This window comes from Ciona intestinalis, chromosome 14, assembly GCF_000224145.3.
Source record: "Ciona intestinalis chromosome 14, KH, whole genome shotgun sequence".
NCBI classification, from domain to species: Eukaryota; Metazoa; Chordata; class Ascidiacea; order Phlebobranchia; family Cionidae; genus Ciona; species Ciona intestinalis.
In genome coordinates, this window is record NC_020179.2 from 2,785,967 (window position 1) to 2,807,806 (window position 21,840).

The 21,840-nt window shown below is 36.4% G+C and overlaps 5 protein-coding genes and 1 long non-coding RNA gene across 6 annotated transcripts in view; 3 read left to right on the forward strand and 3 right to left on the reverse strand.

Moving 5' to 3' along the window:
* Positions 1–1,497: 1,497 nt before the first annotated feature.
* On the reverse strand, positions 1,498–3,386 carry LOC104266410. Its single transcript, XR_717549.3, has 2 exons — positions 3,164–3,386; positions 1,498–2,551 (listed from the first exon to the last, which is right to left on the reverse strand). It is a non-coding gene; the product is annotated as an uncharacterized LOC104266410 (long non-coding RNA).
* Positions 3,387–5,359: 1,973 nt separating this feature from the next.
* Positions 5,360–7,295, forward strand: LOC100186344. The gene is made up of 3 exons (XM_002130429.4): positions 5,360–5,580; positions 5,901–6,044; positions 6,569–7,295. The coding sequence occupies exons 1-3, from the start codon at positions 5,465–5,467 to the stop codon at positions 6,738–6,740; spliced, it is 432 nt and encodes a 143-aa protein (XP_002130465.1). The 5' UTR covers positions 5,360–5,464; the 3' UTR covers positions 6,741–7,295.
* LOC100176131 (pre-mRNA 3'-end-processing factor FIP1) lies at positions 6,992–15,288 on the reverse strand. The gene is made up of 13 exons (XM_002130499.5): positions 15,013–15,288; positions 14,741–14,783; positions 14,185–14,267; positions 13,634–13,776; positions 12,748–12,982; positions 11,907–12,049; positions 11,154–11,380; positions 10,528–10,619; positions 9,842–9,871; positions 9,271–9,439; positions 8,104–8,235; positions 7,785–7,937; positions 6,992–7,267 (listed from the first exon to the last, which is right to left on the reverse strand). Exons 1-13 carry the CDS (start codon positions 15,056–15,058, stop codon positions 7,129–7,131), a joined length of 1,635 nt encoding a protein of 544 aa, XP_002130535.1. The 5' UTR covers positions 15,059–15,288; the 3' UTR covers positions 6,992–7,128.
* A 742-nt stretch (positions 15,289–16,030) lies between these two features.
* Positions 16,031–17,430, forward strand: LOC100183969 (ER membrane protein complex subunit 2-like). The gene has a single exon (XM_002130536.5). The coding sequence runs from the start codon at positions 16,090–16,092 to the stop codon at positions 16,969–16,971; it is 882 nt and encodes a 293-aa protein (XP_002130572.1). The 5' UTR covers positions 16,031–16,089; the 3' UTR covers positions 16,972–17,430.
* A 332-nt stretch (positions 17,431–17,762) lies between these two features.
* Positions 17,763–19,468, reverse strand: LOC100181595 (carbohydrate sulfotransferase 9-like). Its single transcript, XM_002130590.4, has 2 exons — positions 19,235–19,468; positions 17,763–18,950 (listed from the first exon to the last, which is right to left on the reverse strand). The coding sequence occupies exons 1-2, from the start codon at positions 19,353–19,355 to the stop codon at positions 17,989–17,991; spliced, it is 1,083 nt and encodes a 360-aa protein (XP_002130626.1). The 5' UTR covers positions 19,356–19,468; the 3' UTR covers positions 17,763–17,988.
* Positions 19,469–21,395: 1,927 nt separating this feature from the next.
* LOC100183128 (protein DDI1 homolog 2) overlaps positions 21,396–21,840 on the forward strand; it is a gene marked incomplete in the record, with an annotated part of 4,259 nt that continues 3,814 nt past the window's right edge. Inside the window, 1 exon segment of the mRNA XM_002124300.5 lies at positions 21,396–21,738. Within this exon segment, the coding sequence (XP_002124336.3) occupies positions 21,448–21,738 (291 nt within the window).

Here is a 21,840-nt window from a genome sequence, read left to right on the forward strand (position 1 = left end):
TAACCCAGTTCACAGCTGAGTGTCGTTCAGTCTACTTTTCTCCCTTTATCTCTTTTTGATATCGCGCTCAAATGCTCTTAATTACTGAGCTCGCGCACCGCTAGCGCAATGAAGGTTCCCTGGTCGTATGTTAGCAGGAAAGAGTGTTTTCCAGCTGATTAATTACGACGTATTGAATTTAGGTGGGCGAATAATACGGGGAATTGCACCCACATTTAACGTAGTAAACCACACACAGTACACTGCGCTAAGGTTTTAATTTACAGGTTTCTAAGCAATGGTGAATCGTAGCCGCGTCACGTCAACTCACATCCGCTGTATGACAAGGAAACGAAACGGTTTGGGTTTTGTTTACATTATAGTACCGAAGTTACAGATTCGCTCCCTTGTTTAAAAAATAACGTTCCTTTGTTCGCTTACGCGTTACAAAATATGATGCAATATTTTCCAATATTGCGCAATAAAGAATATAATCAGGAAACTGCGTGGCGAAATAACCGCTACTGTTGAATTCATTTCCTCTTAGCAACAAAGTTTCAAGGTGACTTTGCGTGAGACGTGGCAGTAGAACACACAATCTCTGTTGTAAGATAGCGAAAGTGCGTAGAGTGATTCGTGTCAAGCCAGTTCTTTGTGATGGTTGCGTAAGGTTTCTTAATCGAAACGCTCGAGTGCCTAGCGTTACAGTTCAATTCGTACTTAACGTCACGAGAATAATTCCCAAATTAAAATGTCATTGTCAGCGCATTAGTAATAAACTGCGCAAACATTTTTTCAATTATTAATATTTTATTAAAGCGGAAAATAATGAAGTACCGTAGGTTTTGTTCTTGAGATAAATAACCGGCCCTCTTATTCAACGTCAATCTAAATAAAACCCAATTTTTCCTAATGAGAAATAGAATGTGGGAATGGATCAACACGAAACAAGACCCACAACAATGGTATTGAATTTAACAAAGGAATTTGTAGAGCGCCGTATAACACATGCTCAAACAGATACAAATATTCACGTCCTTTGTTGCGTCCAAATCAATTGTCCACGGCGCTTCGCCTTTTATTTTAAGAAGCTACGACACAGTAGGATAGCGTCCCATGAAAGCGTAATAATATTTGCTATGGGCACAAAGGCGAAGCGAAAGAACTGGGCGCAGTTTGTCGTGACGCTGTAATAAAAGAGACGTGAATGAGACCGCGTACGCCTCGAGAGCGTCCAGAGTGCTTTACTACCTACACGACTTAAGAAATCCTCACTTATACAAAAAAGGAGTGTTTCTCGGTTACGCCACGACTGGATTTTAAACCCAGGAGCGCGCAATTTCCGTTGCTCTTCATCTGGGCTGTACTTAAAATTAAATTTAAAATGGCGCCATTTTTTGGCTCCAACATTACAAAAGATGGTGCAATTTTTAACTTTTTATTTCAAGCATTCAAGTAAATTATTAACCAATTTCACTGATTGAAGTCTTGGAGCCACTGACCAGAAATCATCTTTTCAGTTTCAATCAATCATTATATATACATTTCATTTGTGGCAAATTTGAAGAAGAAATTGGCAAACCATTAAACCAGTAACATTTCATTTTTGCCAAAGCTTTATAGCATAAGGTACATGAAGAAAGAAGAAATGCAACAACATTTCAAATTATAAATAAGAATAAATAAGAAAAACCCCCCCCATCCTGTTATGAATACATCAACTGTCAGCATGTGTATGTCATAGCATTGTAGGCTTATTTGAAACAAGTACAATGAAATGTTATGAAACATAAAGTATAGCAATTGAATTTAAATATAACTAGATTTAAAGGACCTCATTCACATTGAACTAAGTATATTAAAACCACTTCAATAAGAACAGCACAGTTTTATAGAGGCAATTATCTCTGCATCTACCTGAACTCTATTTTTTTTACTCCCAAGAAAAACAAACAACTAGCAACCCAAGCAGTCTGTGAGCAAACAGATAGGACGCCAAATAAACAAAGTCGGCCGTTTAAATTCCTATCTGTTTTAACCTCAACTGCTTTTACCGAGTATAGATTTGAATATGCTATTATTCAATTTGTAAAAAAAAAGATTGTACAAAAAAAGAAACAAAATTTGGTTGCAAAAACAGAATATTTAGGTTCAGGCTACAGTAGTGTATTATTTTACACCTACAGTAAAATGCATTTTCTGTATTTCAAAGCTGTATTAAAGTAGCTGAATAACATTATCAATGCTAAAGACTAGCACACACGCCTATATGGCTTAACCTACAGCTACAGTAAGCAAAACAAATTCTATGTATTAATTTCAAACAATAAAAAATCACAAAAAAATGCTTTAGGGATACATTACATACATTTGGTGATTTACATCCAGCTTATTAAACTAAATCACAAAACTTATAATAATTACCGTGCTGGATGAAACCAAAGGATTCTTCTTCTTCCAGCCATCTTTATTCCTTGCTTGTGTATTAGAGAGCATATGAAGCAACTGCTGTGGAGACCAGCCTTTCTGTAACCTTACCGGCATTGTGACCAAATCTACCAACTTTTCCACTCTGTTAGGACAACAATAAACCATTATACCTTTGCTGGTATATATAACTAAATTATTTAAGGAAATCTTAGTCACTCATGCCTAACGGTGGTTATCCAGTAGAAAAGACACATATACTTTTATATGCACTGTCTTTAGATAGAGAAGTTCATTTAACAAATATATATGGTCTTTAAATGGGGAAGTTCATTTAACAAAGTCTCAGTCATGCATATCAGCGGTTACGGTTACCCAAATACAACTGTTACTGACACATCTGTTTTCAAATCATATGCACTGTCTTTTTAATAAATAGGCAAATCTAAGTTACAAGTACCAATGGTACATTTGAAAACACAATCCATCTCCTAAAGAATATCTACTGTGTATATATTACATTTGTATATAAATATATATTGCTTTTTCTTTAATACACAATTAATTTATAAATACAAAAAGAATATCTTCAGTACATATAATACATCTAGCTTGTTCTGTAGGTAAAATATACAAGTAATTAAAGAAAACACCTTCAGTAATACACATAGCTAATTTCATAGATCTTCAAACGTAGGTGTTGCTCAAGTAACAAGTCACACATAAGCCACTAATAACTTAAATGATTCATACATACCTCTCCACAGCACAGTTGTTCTGTTGCTTTGCTTCTGGACTGGAAATCCATGCGTTTAAAATGACCCACAGTACATAACGACAAGTTTAAAACTAAAAAAAATTATTGTTGCATTTTAAATTCCATGTTCATATTAATTTGTTGTCCTTAATGAAAAAAATTCACTCTAAAAAAAATTAAACGGTCAATAATTATATATAAATATATATTAAACTTTAATATCTAATGTGACTGTGTTATATTATAAAATCTGTGCTAGTGAAGAGTCTTCCCCCCACCCACACCCTATTTGCTAACCACTAACCCCTAACTACTAACCCCTAACCCATATAACCACTAACTACTAACCCCCTAACCATCAACACCTTATCACTTTCCACCAGTCTATTCTGCTATGTACCAGAAGATTCTTCACTGGTGCCATAAAATCTTTGGTGCTAGTGAAGAATCACTCCCCACCTTATTTGCTAACCCCTAACCACCAACCTCTAACACTTTCTGTTTCCACCAGCCTATTATGCTATGTAATGTACCGGAGGATTCTTCACAAAACTACAACCGGTTAATCGTCTGGTACAGTCTTAACGCCTTTACGTACTGGTACAGTAATTGAATGTATGTTACTCTGTTCTACATAAGCATTGACGGACTAACGGTTAGCGCGACGTGACCACAGGCACCAAGTAACTCGGAAAACTTTACCATATACACACAAAGAACAAGCAGATAACTATATACGACAATAAAAAGGTGCGCAGTAGCTCTATCTTGTTCGTATGCGTTGTTGCTGGCAGGTGCATACATGCATTATAAATGTCTAAAATGTGAAAGAGATCTTCTGGCGTTTGTTTTTGTTTGTGTTCCTTTAATATTACATATAAAACGCTATATAGGATCTATTTCGCATTTTTAATACAACACATTCATACCTCATTATATGCTTCTTTATATACGCTTTATGAACGTATTCGACTTAGCAAATACCGTAAAGTTCCTGTTACCTAACAATTCCTGTTCACCGATTGTCGCGAAATAATCTTAACAGCGGTGGTCGCCCTTAACAAAGGTTGCTATAAAGATCGTATAACCAGGGCTTCCTCTGACGTCATAGCCAGCATAAAACAGAAGGACCACTTCAGGTTTCGAGAAACTTCCAATCCAGGATCATTCACTTAATTATATAACGAATCGGTAAAAGCGTAACAAAGTCGGCTGATTAATCCGTGTTCCAGGAAGGGTCTATATTTGTCACTGGTTGCACCATATGGTTAGCTAGCTAATTAAAAAAACAGTTCAGAAGATTTTTTGTTTTAACTTTTTGTCTGCCTTCAGAAAAATACCCTCACAATGGTGATATGCTGGCGGCATCGAGTTTCGAACCCGAAACCTCTTGTTTAAAAGAAGGCTCCGTAACCACTGAGTCACGTTAGAAGATAGGAATGTTCTTTTTTTGTCTTATTCGATAGTAAGCAAAAACATTCAAAGAATTATAAAACCGTATCGTCACAACTCCAATAGATCGTTAATTGTTTAAAGCATGATCAGGATAGTTGCATATTATGTGCTAAAGACGTCCCGACTTCCCCTACCTTATAAGTATACTGCCTGAAGTTGAATCGAAAATTACTTTCAAAACATACGCTACACGTCAAAGGTCAAATCCCAGAAGGCCAATGCGGACCATAGCAATCCCAAAGGCATTGTAGGTTAAGATAGATCACAACAGAAACGAAAGGAATTGTGAAAGGTGACGAATCAGTCATGTTTGCCGTTATTACCAATCTCTTAAACCGAGAAGCAAAGGAAACTGTATTGACTTTTTTTTTGCATGCGCCCACATCACATTCAGTCGGTCTTAACGACTGCATTTAACAAACACGAAAAAGGGAAATCAAAAACACCGAACGAAATACAGATGATAGGTAAATATACCATGTTATGCAATCAATAGAAAAACATACATTTCCGTGTGATATCCATAACCGTATAAATAAAAACATTTTTCTCGCTGGTTTATTTAGAAAAAAATATTAATCTTTGTAAGAACACCAACTAAACCCAATGCCACCGTTAATTAGTTTTACACAACGTTTTACGTTGCTTTATCGTCGTAATTTAACTTGCTCGTCCAGTATGCGTGGTATTACGTATTGTTAGCGCCCGAGGCCATCGTTGAAAACGCGACATTCATCGTATTCTTGAGATAAACTTTTCACAGTAGCAGAGACGGCCATAAAATACAGTAAGGTTAATTAGATAAGTTAGGATACAAAAAGCGTATCTATCTTGAGGTTTATAAGAATGTCAGTACATACGTCAATCCCCCCGAAGTCTCCAATTCCTCCGCCGCTTGATGCGGATGATATTCCGCCTTCACCTCCACCATCTGAGCATTCAAATGAAGATCCTCACGAAGAGTAAGTACACATAAATATATATATATATTTTTTTTTGTGGAAAGTACACAAATTTTAAAGATTGAGTCGAAGGTAAAATGGCGCATACTCAAAATTATCTTGGTGGGTCGCAGCTTATTACCAAAAAAGTAAAAGCAGCAGGCAACACTATGGAATGTATGGTTGTACATTTTACAAAACATGTTTTATTTATATTGGGAATTTATAGGCTAAGTTTTATTCGTTATACCAGGCCAAGGGCTCATGTTAAACAAAAACTCTTCATTGTGCAGTAGGCTTACCGGTATTTCTTTCTCCCAGCTAATTGTTCTATGTTACAGACTGGTAAAGATGCGGCTCGGGACATCACCCCACCACACTAATCCACGTTCTCGTACCCAATATGCGTGGAAGAGCAGTATGCCTATCGACGAGTATCGGTTTGTCAGAGAGCAGAAACGAAACCAGAAGAATATTCCAACCACGTAAGAAAAAATATGTTTTTTGAGCAGTGTTGAAATCTACTGCTTCGAAACTGGATTTTTGGGTAATACATTTAAAGTATTTGTTGACCAGCTTGTTTAGCTTGTATAATTGATAAAAGTTTAACTTAGTTGCAGGTAATATAGAACGGTGGGAGAAGGTGGGACACCTTTAGCGCATAGTATCCAAATATTCTGATCGTATTTTAAACAACTAACAACGGTCTATGACAGTCGTAAGGATATAGTTTTAAAATTCGTTGAATGTATTTTGTTTGCTGCTAAATAGGACGAGAAAATAGAGTTAAAAGGTATCCCATCTTTCCTCATTCTTCTGTATATATACCACTACCTACATTCCTAGCTTAAAAGTGAAATCTATAGACTCTAAATGCTGACAGTTTAGCAGTTTTTCTTGACAAGTTCATCTATTTGACACGCAGTGGACAAGATTGCCTATCTATATTTATCAAAGCAGCTTTTTTGGCACGCATTGTTCAAGATTAATAAGCAATAATATATACCAGATCATCAGATTACAAAGAACAACATCTTATCATCGCTCACCGACTCGCTGAGCTGGAGAAACGCAGAGTTGGAACAAGATATATTTCCAAGGAGCAAGCCAAACAACAAGAATTGAATCCAAAGGCAGCGGCACCGAAGAAAGACCCGCTTGCAAGCTGCGTTATCAGCTAAACACTCGGTACAGATGACTTTCGTTTCGATGATATATGCACCAAACTCCTGGATCCTTCTTTCATTCAAAATAACTCGCTTTATCTAAAAAATTAAAGTCTGCCTCTGTTCGCAGCTATTTTTAGTCCGAACGGTGCCCAATTTATTTCAATTACCGATATTGTTGTTGGGCTATTGTAAAGGTATTTTATTTTTTACTAACCGTTTGTGCCGGTCTGCTGCGCTGTTTGTATATTTCTTTCTACGCCTACTTTTTGTGAAGGAAATCACGTTTTATTTTGAAACCGTAAAATATTGTCGTAGCGGAGTGCGAAACCTGCCGCAAATTGTGAAATTACGTTGCGATGACATGCTATATATACTCGGCAGTGGAACCTATATATCTGTATTATGCTTTCGGCTCCTCGGTGGTAGAAGGAGCTGTTTCGCTCTGTGGGGGTTGGTCAGGCTCGTCTTCTTTTTCCTTCTCGTGTTTGTGTTTCTTTGACTTCTTATGCTTACTGTACCGGTCGTCGTCTTCGTAGCGTCTGGGAATAAAATATTTCACATATTTTGCACTGCTGATTAGCGTGCACTTTATCTAGGTCCTATAGGAGAGACTTTGCTTGAATTAATGAATGTAACTTACTTTATCCTCGCGTGGCCGGAAAACGACAGTCGTTATAACACGGGTGTTAATACACCTCGTGCCAGCTTACGAGTTACCATGTATGTTACTCATGCATTCTTTTTTGGTCTTTTTTTAGGTGGACAGCTCGTTAGTGACCGCTGTTTTGGAGCAATTGCCGTTAAGTGTCTTGCTCAAGGACACATGCGCCCACCAGGCCACAATGGTAGCAGCGAAGAGCTATTTAACTTCTCAGACTTATCCAGGACACTATATTGTTATAATACCGACTGTCGTTGTCCCGCCACGCGAGGATAAATAAGTTACATCCATCCGTTTATATTGATTTCATTTTACAATGCTTCAAACGGATGATACAGCATCAAAGGTTTGCTAGTATCACGACCGTGAGTCACTTCACAATCACGATGATTCACCTTCGTGATGATTTATGTCGTGATGGGCTATCATCTCTCCGCCTCCTGTCACGGTCACGATCCCGATCTCTGTCACGTGATCTGTCCCTATCACGCGACCTGTCCCTGTCACGTGATCGATCCCTGTCACGATCACGATTGTAGTCCCGACTCCTGTGAATGCAGCAAATTACACTATAAACAATTAAATACCTTTGATGATAAAATCAAGTGACGTCGTACATAACCTGCGTGACGTCATCTAATTACGTAATCAAGTGACGTCATATTCTACGCAAAAGACATTGCTTGTGAAACAATTAGAGAGAATTCAACTCGCCTTTCTCTGTAATCCGGCCTGCGTGAATACCTATCACGGTCACGGTCTCTATCACGATCACGGTCACGATCATATTCCTTCTTTATCATGCGGTGACGTCCGTCTTCGTCGTTCGGAAAGTTCTCGTCGTTCCTGGAGCATTTGGTTTAATGAAGTTGTTGTGTAAATTGAAAGTGGCGGATCACTGGGAGTTATCGTAGGTTTTTAACTATTATATAGTAGAGTGGGGTAAGATGGGACACCTTTAGTACATAATGTCCAAATACCCTGATCGTGTTTTAAATTGTAATTCTTTGAATGTTCATTGTTTACTAACAAACGAGACGAGAAAAATATAATAAAAGATGTCCCATCTTACCCCACCTTACTTTATTGTCCAGAAACCAGAATCGGCAGAATGCATATTTTGTGCGGTAAAGAATAAATAAAAGCGGCAGTCCTTCTTTCCTTTACATTTTCAATTTAGAAGCACATAATTTAAAATGCAAAAATGTTAAACCTTTGGTGGTGGTTTTTAGTACATTGGTAGCCGTAAGCTAACCGTGGATTCCTGGCAAGACATGCTTAGGCTTTTGGCAATATAAGAAGAAATAGACAGTGGCACCTACCTACTTTCAATACAGTATAACTATTAACTAATTTAGTCAAAAACCTCTGTTTTTTGGGCAATGGCTCAAACCCAGCGTCGTGAGTTTTCTAATTCTAAACATGTTAATTAAATGTCAGCCATATTATAAGTTATACGCGTGGTAACTTGTAAGCGGGCATGAAGTGTATGAAACAGAACACCAGTGTTATAACAACTGCAACCTCGCCATGTGAGGATAAATAAGTTACATTTATTTAAACCAGCATTTTTTAAATTGGGGTAAATTTACTCCTGGGAGTAAGGGAGTAAATTCCTTGGGTAAATGAGCTACAAATCAAAATCAGTTATCGGGAGAGAAAAAGCGCGCCAATTGTAGTACTTTACCAGACATTAAACAACTCGTTGCCAAAGAGCAAGCGCATCCGTCTCGTTAAATATTACTGATGTAATTAGCTGCTTTTGATTTTTAATAAATAAGTGCCATATTACATATTGGGGATAAATATGATAAGCATCTTAGTTAAAAGGGTAAAACATACAAAATAATTAATTATTCATTATATCATCCAGTAACTTACCTATGGTGCATGTCAGGTGGTCCAAGTCCACCATGATGGTTCTCATCCATTTCATCTGGTATGTAATATGTTTGTTGCTGTGAGGGTGGGGGTAGGAAGTTAGAATGAAGGAATGGCCCACCGCTTACTGGGGGTAGGGGAAGGAATTCTGTCCCAGGGGGTCGGATACCTGTTGATACATCATATAGTGATATAGGTGTATTAATACATGTATTGAACCGTGAGGTAAGATGAGACACCTTTAGCTCATGTCATAATATCCAATTATCCTGATCTTGTTTCAAACAATTAACAACAGTCTATGGGAGTCGGGAGAGTATGGTTTTAAAATTCTTTGTTTACTACCAAGTGGGATAAACATAGTAAATAGAATAAAAAGGTGTCCCATCTTCCCCCATCCTACTATATACGAGTATGTTAATATATCATGTATAGTATTAATATTAATATTTTCAAGATAGGCCCAGTTTATTATTACATATGATAATGGGTCAACTCTGGCCTAAATCTCGGGTCCAGTGGCATGTTATGCTGCAGAATAGAATGTTTAAATCAATTAAAGTAGATTTACCTGGTGGAGGGAAACCAGGTGGGGGGATGCCTGTAATAAAAACAATGTATATTAAAAAAGGAGTTATTACTATATTAAAATTATTTTACACTGGCATATGTGACAAACTTTTTAAAATACAAGATAGGCAGGGAAGGCTATCTGCACAATCTTGTCAAGTAATTAACTTATTGTTATTAGTTGTACTGTTTTCTGATTACCACAACGCAGAAAATACAACTATAATAGCATAAGTGTGAGGTTATGTGTTTTAACCTCAAAGTAAAAGCAGTTCCCTGAGCAATTGTTTTAGTGTTTTTAACAATTTTCAGCCAATGTTGTAAACAGTAAAACTGATGTTATAGTAGGGATGGGGAAGATGGGACATACTTAATGGGGAAGATGGGACATACTTAATGGGGAAGATGGGACATACTTAATGGGGAAGATGGGATACATTCATTTGACTTTTTAATTCCATTTGGTAGTAAACAAAGAACATTTAAAGAATTATAAAACCGTATCCTCACGGCTTTCATAGACCGTTATTAATTGTTTAAAACATAATCAGGATATTTGTAAGCTATGTGCTAAAGGTGGCTCCCCCCACCCTACTATATATAGAAGGCATGTGCTTTTTAATGATCAAAGAGGGCTATAACAGCCTATGGTTCAAACACAATAGATGTAGAATCTTAAATACTGACCTAATGGTAAGCTTGGTGGGGGTTGGCTTGGATCAAAGTGGATCGGGGGTGGTGGTCCATTTACTTGAGGGGGGAGAGTGAACAAAGGATTTCTGGAATAAATAACTGTATTAAGTATGGATACCCAGGATTTATATGTATGAAACCATGAATATTAGTTATTAAATTTTAATAGATTCTAAATGTAATATAAGACAGATGTGGGTGTTAGGGTAATGAGCTTATTCTTTTCTGGATCTCAAGTATAACAGCGAGTGACGCTGCAGGACCTCACCCAGGTAAAATAGGATAAAACAATACGGAACAGAGTCAACAGGGTATTTTATGGGTAAGATGTTTAAAAATGTTATGGAACGGATTCATTATTGGGTAAGTTCTTTGAAAATAATATCAAACAGATTCGTTTTTGGATAAGTTCTTTGCCCATTTGGGTAAAAAGTAGAAAAAACATAAAATTTGTCGGAAATCAAGAAGTACATAACCAGTGGCGCAGCCAGAAAAAAAAATAAGGGGGGGGTTTTAATAAAAAAAAAATTTTTTTTAATTTTTTTTTTGGTTTAAAAGGGGGAGGGGGGCGCGACCCTCTAAACCCCCCTGGCTGTGCCACTGTACATAACGATACATACGGGGTAGCAGGTTGGGCAGGGGAAGCGGAAGCTTTGGAGACAACGGGAGCAGCTTCTGGGGTGGAGTTAATTGCTCCCGGGTTCAGAAGTTCATCTTTTCTTCGAGTGAACTGAAGAGTGGAAATCGATCGAACTGTGTTCTCGAATCTGTTCACCATAACTGGGGTGGAGATGGATTGTTTGTTTTCAAATCGTGATAATATTGCGTTCAGTGTGTGGTTCCTGCCCTGTGTATAAGAATTACATAGTTAAAATAAAAGGATTGAAAATACAACATATATATTATAATTGGTCTTCTAAAAAGTAGTGTTCGTGAAAAACAACCATGATTTGATATTTATATACAAATGTATAAATGTAACTTGCTTTATCCTTACGTTCTGGAAAGCGATAGCCTATATAACGCAGGTGTTTTGTTTCATACAGCTTGTGCTAGCTTATGAGTTACTTTGTATGTTACTTTGTAGGTAATTATCTTTTTCATTTTTTCATTTTTTAGTTGTTTTATCTATTGCTGATTATGTTAAGCTGTTGATTCTCTTACAATACTATTGTATGTGGCCCAATGTGGGTGACAGGAGGGTCCTGAAATTTTGGCCACCAATACCAGTTGTACCAATACCAAAACACCCTTCTCTCAAAACGTGTAAATTCTCTTTTATCAGATAGAAAGTATAGCCTATCCTATATAGGTAAAGATACACTATATATATATATATATAATACATTAAGAAAAAAGTGAACAGAACTAACATTAGGTGAAGTTACAGGGTTCGAAGTGTTCAATGAAACAGGAACAGGGTCACCACCGGCCCTCAATCGTTTTTGTTTCTCGCAGTAAAACTTCCAAGTTACCTCATTGAAACCGTAGTTAAAATAATCGGAAATATCCGCACCTGGAAATGTGAAACATAAATGGTTAACTTAATGCTTAAAGTAGAAGTTCATTAAAACTATACCTGATATAGTAAAAGAAACAGAACTCAACTTTTTACAAAAACATGTTACAAAGTCGTTTTTTACCTCTATCTCTATTTATTAAATAATCAATGTGTGAGCCGCTACCATTTCAAAACAACCATTCTGCTAGTCTGAATAAAGTCAAAGCCTACGTAAATGGTGACCTTATTACGTGTAGACACGAAGGCACTTTATGGTGTTGATTTGCGCACATATCAATGTGACACTTTGCGTTTGCAACTATTAATTAAACATTTTCTTTCAAACATGACTGTTGAAACATTCCTAGATCCACTCAAGTTTATATATTATTCCTTTACTTTTTATAACATTGGATGAAGCTTTAATCTCTAGTGTTCCATTAACCAAAAAAAATATAGTAGGGTGGGGAAAGATGGAACACTTTTTATTCTTTTTTCACCTCCCATTTGCTAGTAAACAAAGAATTATTAAACCGTATCTTCACGACTCCCATAGAACGTTGGTAATTGTTTAAAACACGATCGGGATATTTGGATATTATGTGATAAAGGTGTCCCGTCTTCCCCACCCTAATGTACATTCAGTCCGATATAAACACGTATAAACAGAGCTTGCTTGCAAGATAGTCAACTCAGAATGTGACAATTCTAACCTGGTTTTCTCCAAGGTTTATCCTCTAAGAGATCAAGGTTAACATCCAACACAGCTTGTCCGTTAATATTTCCTGGTGCATTAATATCTAATCCTTTCCCTACCGCACTTTTTGGAGCGCTTAGAACTTGAACAGGATTTCTGTAGAAAGTTCTACTGCCTGATCCCGGAATAGGGAAAGTACCCGCCCCGTCAGCTGTCGTTCCAGACCCTGTTGTAATTGTTCCTATTGTGACCTAAACAATACAGTTTGTGATGCTATGATTATAAATATTATTATTGGAAAAATGTAGCAATGAGAAAATCTATACAAAGTTTATGCGATGCCATGATAAACAATATTAGGCAAGGTTTATAGCAATAAAAAAAGTACACAATACAGTTTAAGATAATAAAAATTATTTGGCGAAATTTGTAGTAGTAGTGTAGGTTAACAATAAAAAAAAACTTTAGAAAAAGAATTTTTACATACACAAAGCAAATATTGAAATTGTAACTTCTGCATTTGGAAACTTTTACATTTTATTATTTAACGTAAAGAAAACCTTTTTACCCACAGCCCTATGTTTTTCAGCCATAAACTAATATCCATTATTTCCACCATAATTGTAAAACAGTTGTCTATGATCATATTTCATATAGTAGGATGGGGAAAGACAGGACACTATTAGCACATAATATTATAATATTCTGATCATGTTTTAAACAATTAACAACAGTCTATGGGAGTCGGGAGGATGCGGTTTTACAATTCTTCGAATGTTCTTTGTTTATAACCATATGGGATGAAAAAATAAAATAAAAAGTGTCCCATCCTCCCCACCCTACTATATGATGTTCTAAATTTCCCATACTTTGAACATTTATGAATGATCAAGCAGGCCTACCTGTACATCATCATCAGATTCATCTGAATCATCTTGCGTTCCTTCTCCATCTTTCACTTCTGTTGTTGCTTCTTTCTTAACATTCATAGTTTCTTCGCCATCTTTATCAGTAATGTTGTTTTCAACTGGTGTTTCTGGTTGAGCTGAAATACACAAGTTTTTGTTTTATGATGAATTACAAGCAGGGCATATTTAGAGGGGATTTTTTAAGAGTTCTGGACCCCCTTGTAAATTAAATAAGACAATAAATAGTTTTTTTGCTGTCCCGTAAATATAAGGATGTTTCAAAATACAGTTAAAGGGTCAATTTGTAAACTCCTGCATATTTAAGTTAGTCACACAAAGTACACACATGTCAAAAGGTGCAAAAATTACATTTTAAGGGTTTTAGGTTTGATAATCAGTTGGAAACATCCGATTTTGAAAATGAACAAAAAGAACCATAATTTAACTCTATGGACAATCATTGAGTCTTTTTAACATCAAATCTATGATAAAACATCATGGCAACGTGACTACTTGGTAACTAACATCATCATAACAATTTTAACCTGTATTTTGTGTGACTTCTATGGTTTCATTATCACCATTACTGACAACATCCGTTGTATTGTTGTTGGCATTACTTTCAACACTGTGGGCAGAACAGAATTAGAATGAAATATATATATTTATATATAACTTACTTTATTAGTGCGTGGCCGGAAAACGACACTCATTATAACATAGCGGTGTTTATACACCCGCCAGCTTACGAGTTACCATGCGCGTTACTTTGGGGATTATTTTTATGTATTGCTTATAGTTTGAAGAGCGCTTTAGTCACAACTGGGTTGAAGCAATTGCAGTTAACTGTCTTGCTAAGGACATGACGCCGGACATGATTATACACAATTGTGAATAAGAAGAAAGACACATGCTTGCTGTAATCGATTATATAACAATGTATCGACTAGTTTTACTTATGTAATGTATATATATATAACAATTTTTGAGGTAAAAATCACACACTTTCATGATCTGTTGAGATAATAAAACCTCCTATAAATGTATAATTGCCAAGTTTACAAAGATATAATATGTTTGTTTTGTATCGTTCTGACTCACATCGCTTCCTTATTTTCTTTCTTCCCATTACTTGTACCATCATCTGCAATGTTAAAAATGTTAGAACAAGTTCATCAACAAAATATTGAGCGGTGCCAAATAAAAAATATATATATATAAATGTTAATTGTTTTTTAAACAAATACATGTACAGTGTAATACCATACAAAATAGTATATCAATTTTGACAATTTATCGAAACACACAGTGCAATGCATGTATATAATATATTTTGCAGTTATTATAATAAAATACATTCAATTACTTCTTACCTTCGTCTCCGTACAGCCAACTATCGTCGTCTTCTGCTTCGGCCATTTTTATGAAGGGAAATTTAGAATACTTAGTTGTATGTGAACTGTAGGTTTTTGTGCGTGTATTTACCTCACGAAATCAATAAATAGTCAGAAAATTGGGGTTCTTTTTAAACATTCGTTAAATATCGAAAAATACAGCTGTGTAACAATGCTGGACTTGTAAAATTGTAAAAAGAACTTTACCTAACGTCCGCACGTGTGCCTCGCAATCTAAACAAATGAAGAAAACTATCGCAGCAAAAAAATACAATGACATAAAAATACCATTCAATGTCGATTTTGCAACGAAATGTTGAACTTTCTTTTAAATTAGATACTAAGCAGTCACTATTCAAAAGATTAAAAATTTGAATTACATTTCTTAGGCAGATTTAAAATTTGTTACTTTTTTATTTCATTTATTAGGAAATCAGCTTTAAAAATGTTTGATTGTGACGTCATAAAATTCACCGCCATTTTGCCTTTGCGTTATAGCGAAATATTATCCGCACTGTCATGTCGTATTCTGAATCAATACAGTAAGGTAAAAAGATAGTAGGAAATAAAGTAAGGGTAACTGTACATTTTCGGTTTGTTTATGAACCAATTGAGTGCTAGTGAAGAATCTTCTCCCCCCCACCTTATTTGCTAACCCCTATAACAACTAACTACTAACCCCTATAAATAACCACTATCACTAACCCCCTAACCTAGGGCTAGGGGTTAGGGGTTAGTGGTTAGGAGTTAGTGGTTAGGGGTTAGTGGTTAGCAAATAAGGTAGGGGGGGGGAGATTCTTGACTAGCACCACCAATTGTTTTAGTTTAAACTTCGGGTGCTAGTGAGGAGTCTTCCCCACCCTTATTTGCTAACCACTAACCCCCTAACCATCAACACCTAACCTAGGGGTTAGTGGTTAGCAAATAAGGTGGGGGGGGAGATTCTTCACTAGTACCAACTTTGTTCTTTACCTATGCTATGTTTGTTGTAATCGTATACAACTTTATGTAACAGATTGTGAACGATTTTTTTAGTTTTTTTTACTTTTGAATCTAATGGAAGGGGGCTGGGTTGAAGCAAGAGATACACTACGGGAATGGAGAGACACGTCCGTACGGGACAGCGAAAGAATTTCTGACCTGGGTGAACCTCTTATTCTTGACCACTCGTCCAAGCTTGGTGATGAGTTATGGTTAGTATGTGAACAAGTATACATTGCAGCTCTGGATATTGGAAATTATGACTTGGCGAATGTCTGCATTGAAAAGTTAAGTGACCGTTTTCCAAAAAGCTTTAGAGTTCAGAAGTTGAGAGCTATGGAATTGGAGGCAAAAGGACAGTTTGATGAAGCAATGGAAGTTTATAAAGAACTGGAGAAAGAAGACCCCACTAATGCGGCAATACGTAAAAGGAAAATTGTTATTTTGAAGGCAAAAGGTTCTTATGGGGATGCAATTAAAAGTTTAGTGCTGTATTTACAAACTTTTATGGCGGATCATGATGCATGGTTGGAGTTAGCAGAACTCTACATTAAGTATAATGATTATGATAAGGCAGCTTTTTGTATGGAAGAGTTGTTACTTTCCAACCCTTTTAATCATTTATATCACCAGAGATACGCGGAAATAAAATACACACAAGGCAGTCGTGATGTAGCGCGACAATACTTTGCTCAAGCTGTAAAACTGAGCAGTAATACCAACATGAGAGCCCTCTATGGACTTTTTCTTGCGGATGGCGATGATAAAAAGAAGGATAACCAGTACGCTGCTTGGACTGCTAAAATAATCAGTGCGAAGTACAAGGATGTCTGGTCAGAAGATGGTTTTGAATCGAGCCCGGCATCAAAAATCACCCCAGTAGCTGATTTACCACAACTGACAGCAAGTGTGACCAATTTATTGGGTCAACTTAAACTGAGAGAATCCACTGCATGAGTAGTTTGAGATTTTTAACCAAAATGGTCAGATTATGTGATTACTGCTAAAAAATGCAACACATTTGCAATTTAATTTATTGTATGTGTACAGATATATATGCGTCTTTTGATGTTTTACTCTGTGTTAACTTTTTTTCTCACTAATGCTATATTTTTTGTGAAGAGAATTAATGTTCTAGCATGCCCACTTGTACTTGTGTAGACATTTTAACTGGTACCACCTGTACAAAAATATAACATGTTTGCCTGAAGACAGAAGTTAAATAATATATTTAATTTAGCAATCTTAAAACATGACATAGTAAATCCATTCTTCCCTGCCAGACTTAAATACTAAATCCGTGCAATTTTCCATATTTTACTGAGGTGCAAGCTATGCTATGTAGTTCAACATGAAAGTTTCTTTGTCCAAACAATCACAACATTTTTCTGTTTGAATAAAAGCTGTTTTGTCTGTATTTCTCCTATATATAATGTATGTCTGTATTTCTGTTATGTCTAATGTATCCTAAAGTTGTTTAAAACCAGTATTTATGAAGTTAAAACATAGACATTACGACAGTGCAAAGCATTTTTGCCAGTTTGTGATTTCGAATATAGTAGGGTGGGGGAAGATGGGACCGCTTTTATTCTCTTGTCTCGTCCCATTTGGAAGTAAATCCTCAAAATTCACACAGACTGTTGCTAAATTTTTAAAACACGATCAGGGTATTTTGATATTATATGTGCTAAAAGTGTCCTTTCTTCCCCCACTCTACTACATAATTTACAGCAGAGCAAACGTTGTGATCAGGTAGTAAATTGTAATGAAAAAACGCAAACCAAGCGTCATGAATTATCAGTTAACGATCAACCTTAGCCAACATGTTATGGTTTATTAGTTTACCATGTTTTAGTACAGGAAGTCGTGTATAGAACAAATGTCTGCCCATTAAAGTACCATTTTGGGTTAACGCATGGTAAGTACGAAACAGGAACCCACGCAACGATCCGAAATTTCAGCTGTGAAATTTCCCTATACAAGTCCACCGGGTGTTAAAGTGTCGACATCAAATGTATAACCAAAAAGAACGAAGTCGTAATAATAAATATCCATGAGTTTCAATATCGTTTCTTTCCTGACGTTTTTAAAATAAGTGCGCAGAATATTGACTGGATTCGTTTGATTTGCATTGAAATAGCCGGGCCCTTTTTCCTGCCAAGGCATTCTTTCGACATTTAATTCGTGAGTAAGCCAATTTTGGTCATTTCCCATTGACTCAATTTTAATTACGTAGTTATATGGGTATAAACATGGCTGGCAAAGATATTCCATTGGTAGAAAGTGGTAATCAAGGTTATCAACGTCATGCCCATAAGCAGCAATGTATTCTGCCATGTTCTCGAAAGTTAGGACATGCAGCTTATCGGTATCGTCAGCATATTCCTGCATATGCGGGTAAGCTTCTAACAGAAAGCTTGCGTAAGTAAGCTCTCTTGCTAATTTTTGGTTCCATCCCGAAACTAGTTTACTAAACGGGTGTCTCACTGATATCCCCCTGAACGCATTTTCGTTTGACATGAGTTTTGCCCCATCGTCCGGACTTAAATCCTGCATGATTTGTGTATTCTTTTGCCGATCTTGCCACCCAAATTCGTGGCCAGCAGATAAAGGCTCTCTCAAGTCCCGAGTCAGCCAATGCCAGCTGGAACTGCCGCATTTTGGCAACACACACATCATAAAGTTAGTTCCTGGTACAACCAAAAAGTTATCGTTCTGTACCCAAGTATCTTGCCGTCGGACCCTCTCAGCCTGTTCCCAAATCCCCTGCCTTATTCCAGCATCACACACATGGTGTAAATGATCTAAACGTCGACGAAACCGAACGCTAGCAAACTCTGGCTTAGACGCGGCGGAAATGTTTAACTCGAAGTCTTTTTCAAATGAAATTACTTGTCTCCTACTGGCTTGGTTGAATAGTAGAATCGAAGGAGCAACTGCGACAAAAAAAAACAACCGTAAAACAACCTGTACGTTTATTGTATAGTATAAGGTTGGGGGAAATGGGTGACAGTTTTATTCTATTATCTCGTCAGATTTGGTAGTAGACAAAAAACAGTCAAGAAATTATAAAAAAAAGTATACCCTTACGACTTCCATATATACCGTTGTTAATTGTTTAAAACACGATCAGGATATTTGGATATTATGTACTAAAGCCGTCCCGTCGCCCCCCACGATACAAAATTCACAAAAATAACATAAATCCTGTAAAATATACCTTTCCAAATTTGATCCCTCTTTATGCTTAGGTATTCGTCGAAATACAATGCAATACTCGCTACCATAAAACAACTAGCAATCACAAGCAAAAGTGTCGTCGTACTCCACCGGGCGAGCATATCTACTTATAAACTACAAATTTGAGTCCTAACCTTTGAGCCGCAGTCCTAACGTGTACAGAAGCTGTTACAGCGAGATTGTCCAGGCACAGTGTTATATGTTTACACATAACATTAGTTACATAGAGACGTTAATAATTATCAGAGCATAGTAACCCCTCGCACGCCAACGCAAGTTTTATAATCAATGTATCTTAGCAACAAAGATCGCCACTGACAGCTTAGAGCAATACATAAAATTTATAAAAATGGGCTACCTTTATTAAAACTGTCAAGTTCTTTAAACTGGCGCTTTTTACACCTGCTATAGCTACAGCGAACATGTGTAAATTATGATAAAGATGCTTGCTATATTCCCTAGTTATATCCATAGATTCCACACCCTCATTACACAAATGTTTGGCTGACTGACGCTGTAATATAAATCATTTCTAGGGCTGTAGTTAGGTATTTAATTATTACTTGCTTAGTAGCCTACAGCATCTGTTAAGTTGCGCAAACACACATATTCACGGTGACTTTGCATACTTTTATACTTCTTGGCCACAAAAGTTATAAGTTAAACACCCAATATTATACAAGACAGCTCAAATGTGTTGGGACAGTTCTGTTTACTCTGCTATGTAACTAACCAAAAGTAACTCTGCTATGTAACTAACCAAAAGGTATTACAAAGTATTTTCTCTTCTCGTTGATTAAAGTTAAGGGGTGGACACTTTATGAATTATAACTATAGGCTAGTAGTTTCATTTTTGTTGTGTGTGGACTATATGACCTATATCCAAAGAATATATTGGTATGACCAACAGGACTGCACTGTATTATATGGGTTGTATCACTCGCAAAACTTGTATTTGGTTTAGGTAGTACCATACACTGTTGTTTGTGCAAACATACAGGAATGGATCTATTTATGTAACCTAAAACCACGTGAATGACATGTGAGGATGTGCTTTTTCTGACCACATTTTAAAAAAACAGCAAAGGTATTCAGTTTCGTACATTTAAAATAATGTAAGCATTCTAAATAATTACTTACCGATCTAGCCTATTTGTTTTATTCGGCCTACTTAATAAACGCTCTTGGTGAGAAACAAATATTATACGAAGGAGTTCCCATTAAAGACCCTCATAATGTTAAAGCCCAACGAAATTATTCAACGAAAACGCACGAATGAACCCTACAGCGTGCCAATAACGCCCAGGACTCGATTTAAAGACTATAGCTTTCTTTATAAACGAAAAAAGGAAATTCAGATAAACCACTCGAACGAAAATGTGTTAAACCATTTATAGATACATCATAGTTTCTGTGGCAATTTAAACAGAAGTATACCTTATGTAAAGGCTTATGGTAAGTTGTCTATGGTAGAACTAACCAATATAAAATACAAACTCTGCGAAAAACAATTGGGTAAGATGGGATGCCGTTAGCACTTAAATCTCATATTTCCTAAACGTGTTTTGAACAATTAACAACGCTTTTTAGAGTCGCCGGGCTACGGTTATATGATTCTGTAAATATTTTTTGTTTACTTCCAAATGGGACGAGGAAATACGATGAAACAATGTCCCACCTTACCCCACCCTATTATACTTGTTTATCAACGCGGGTCGGTGGCCTAGGTGGTCATTATAACTGGGGTGTTTTAAATAAAAAAAACAAACAAAGAAAACAAAGTAGTTTAAACGGTTTTTTTATACAGCCCAGAGTCCGTATATAACAGACCGCGGTGTATATGCTCAAAAGATAGTATTTATACTGTTTCTGTGTGATGACTCGGCAAAAGTGTCCCATGGGTAAGTCCCTTTAACAAAGACCTCGTTAATTCAAGCTGTTTTTAACAACGGGCAAAACAAAGCGATATTATAACGGCACAGTTGCACACGCAACCGCGGTAGGATTACAATGTGAAACGTGTTCAAGTAGATTTTTATGCTTCATATTTAGTCAGGAGAGTTAATGAGATACGCAAGACCGGTAAAAAGTTTGTGACTATAGTACAGCATAGGATGTTTATGTGTAAATACATCGAAACTGCTAACGATTTTTCCCTCACAGAATTCCAATAATTATATACACAGCGTTAACATGTTCGTAACAGTATGTCTATCGTCCGAAGACAAAACTTGGTCTTTTGACATCGGGCCCGATATTACTTTACAAGGATTTAAAACTGTTTGCTCTTCTGAAACTGGAATACCAGACAATCAAATGGAATTGTTTTGCAACAACACTCGTTTAACCGAACCGAATCGCTCTTTAAAAGACTATGGCATTGGAGAAAACGACATAATACTACTGACTAAGACAATAGCTGCTGCTTCAACAAGAAACCCTACTGCTGTTATGCCAAATATACCAAAGATTGATTTCAGCAAAGTAAAAGTAAGTCTAATATAAAACACAGGAATAAATAACAAAGAAAACATTTCTTATTGCCCCACCATAACAGCTATTCATATTTTTCCAAAAAAGTCCAAA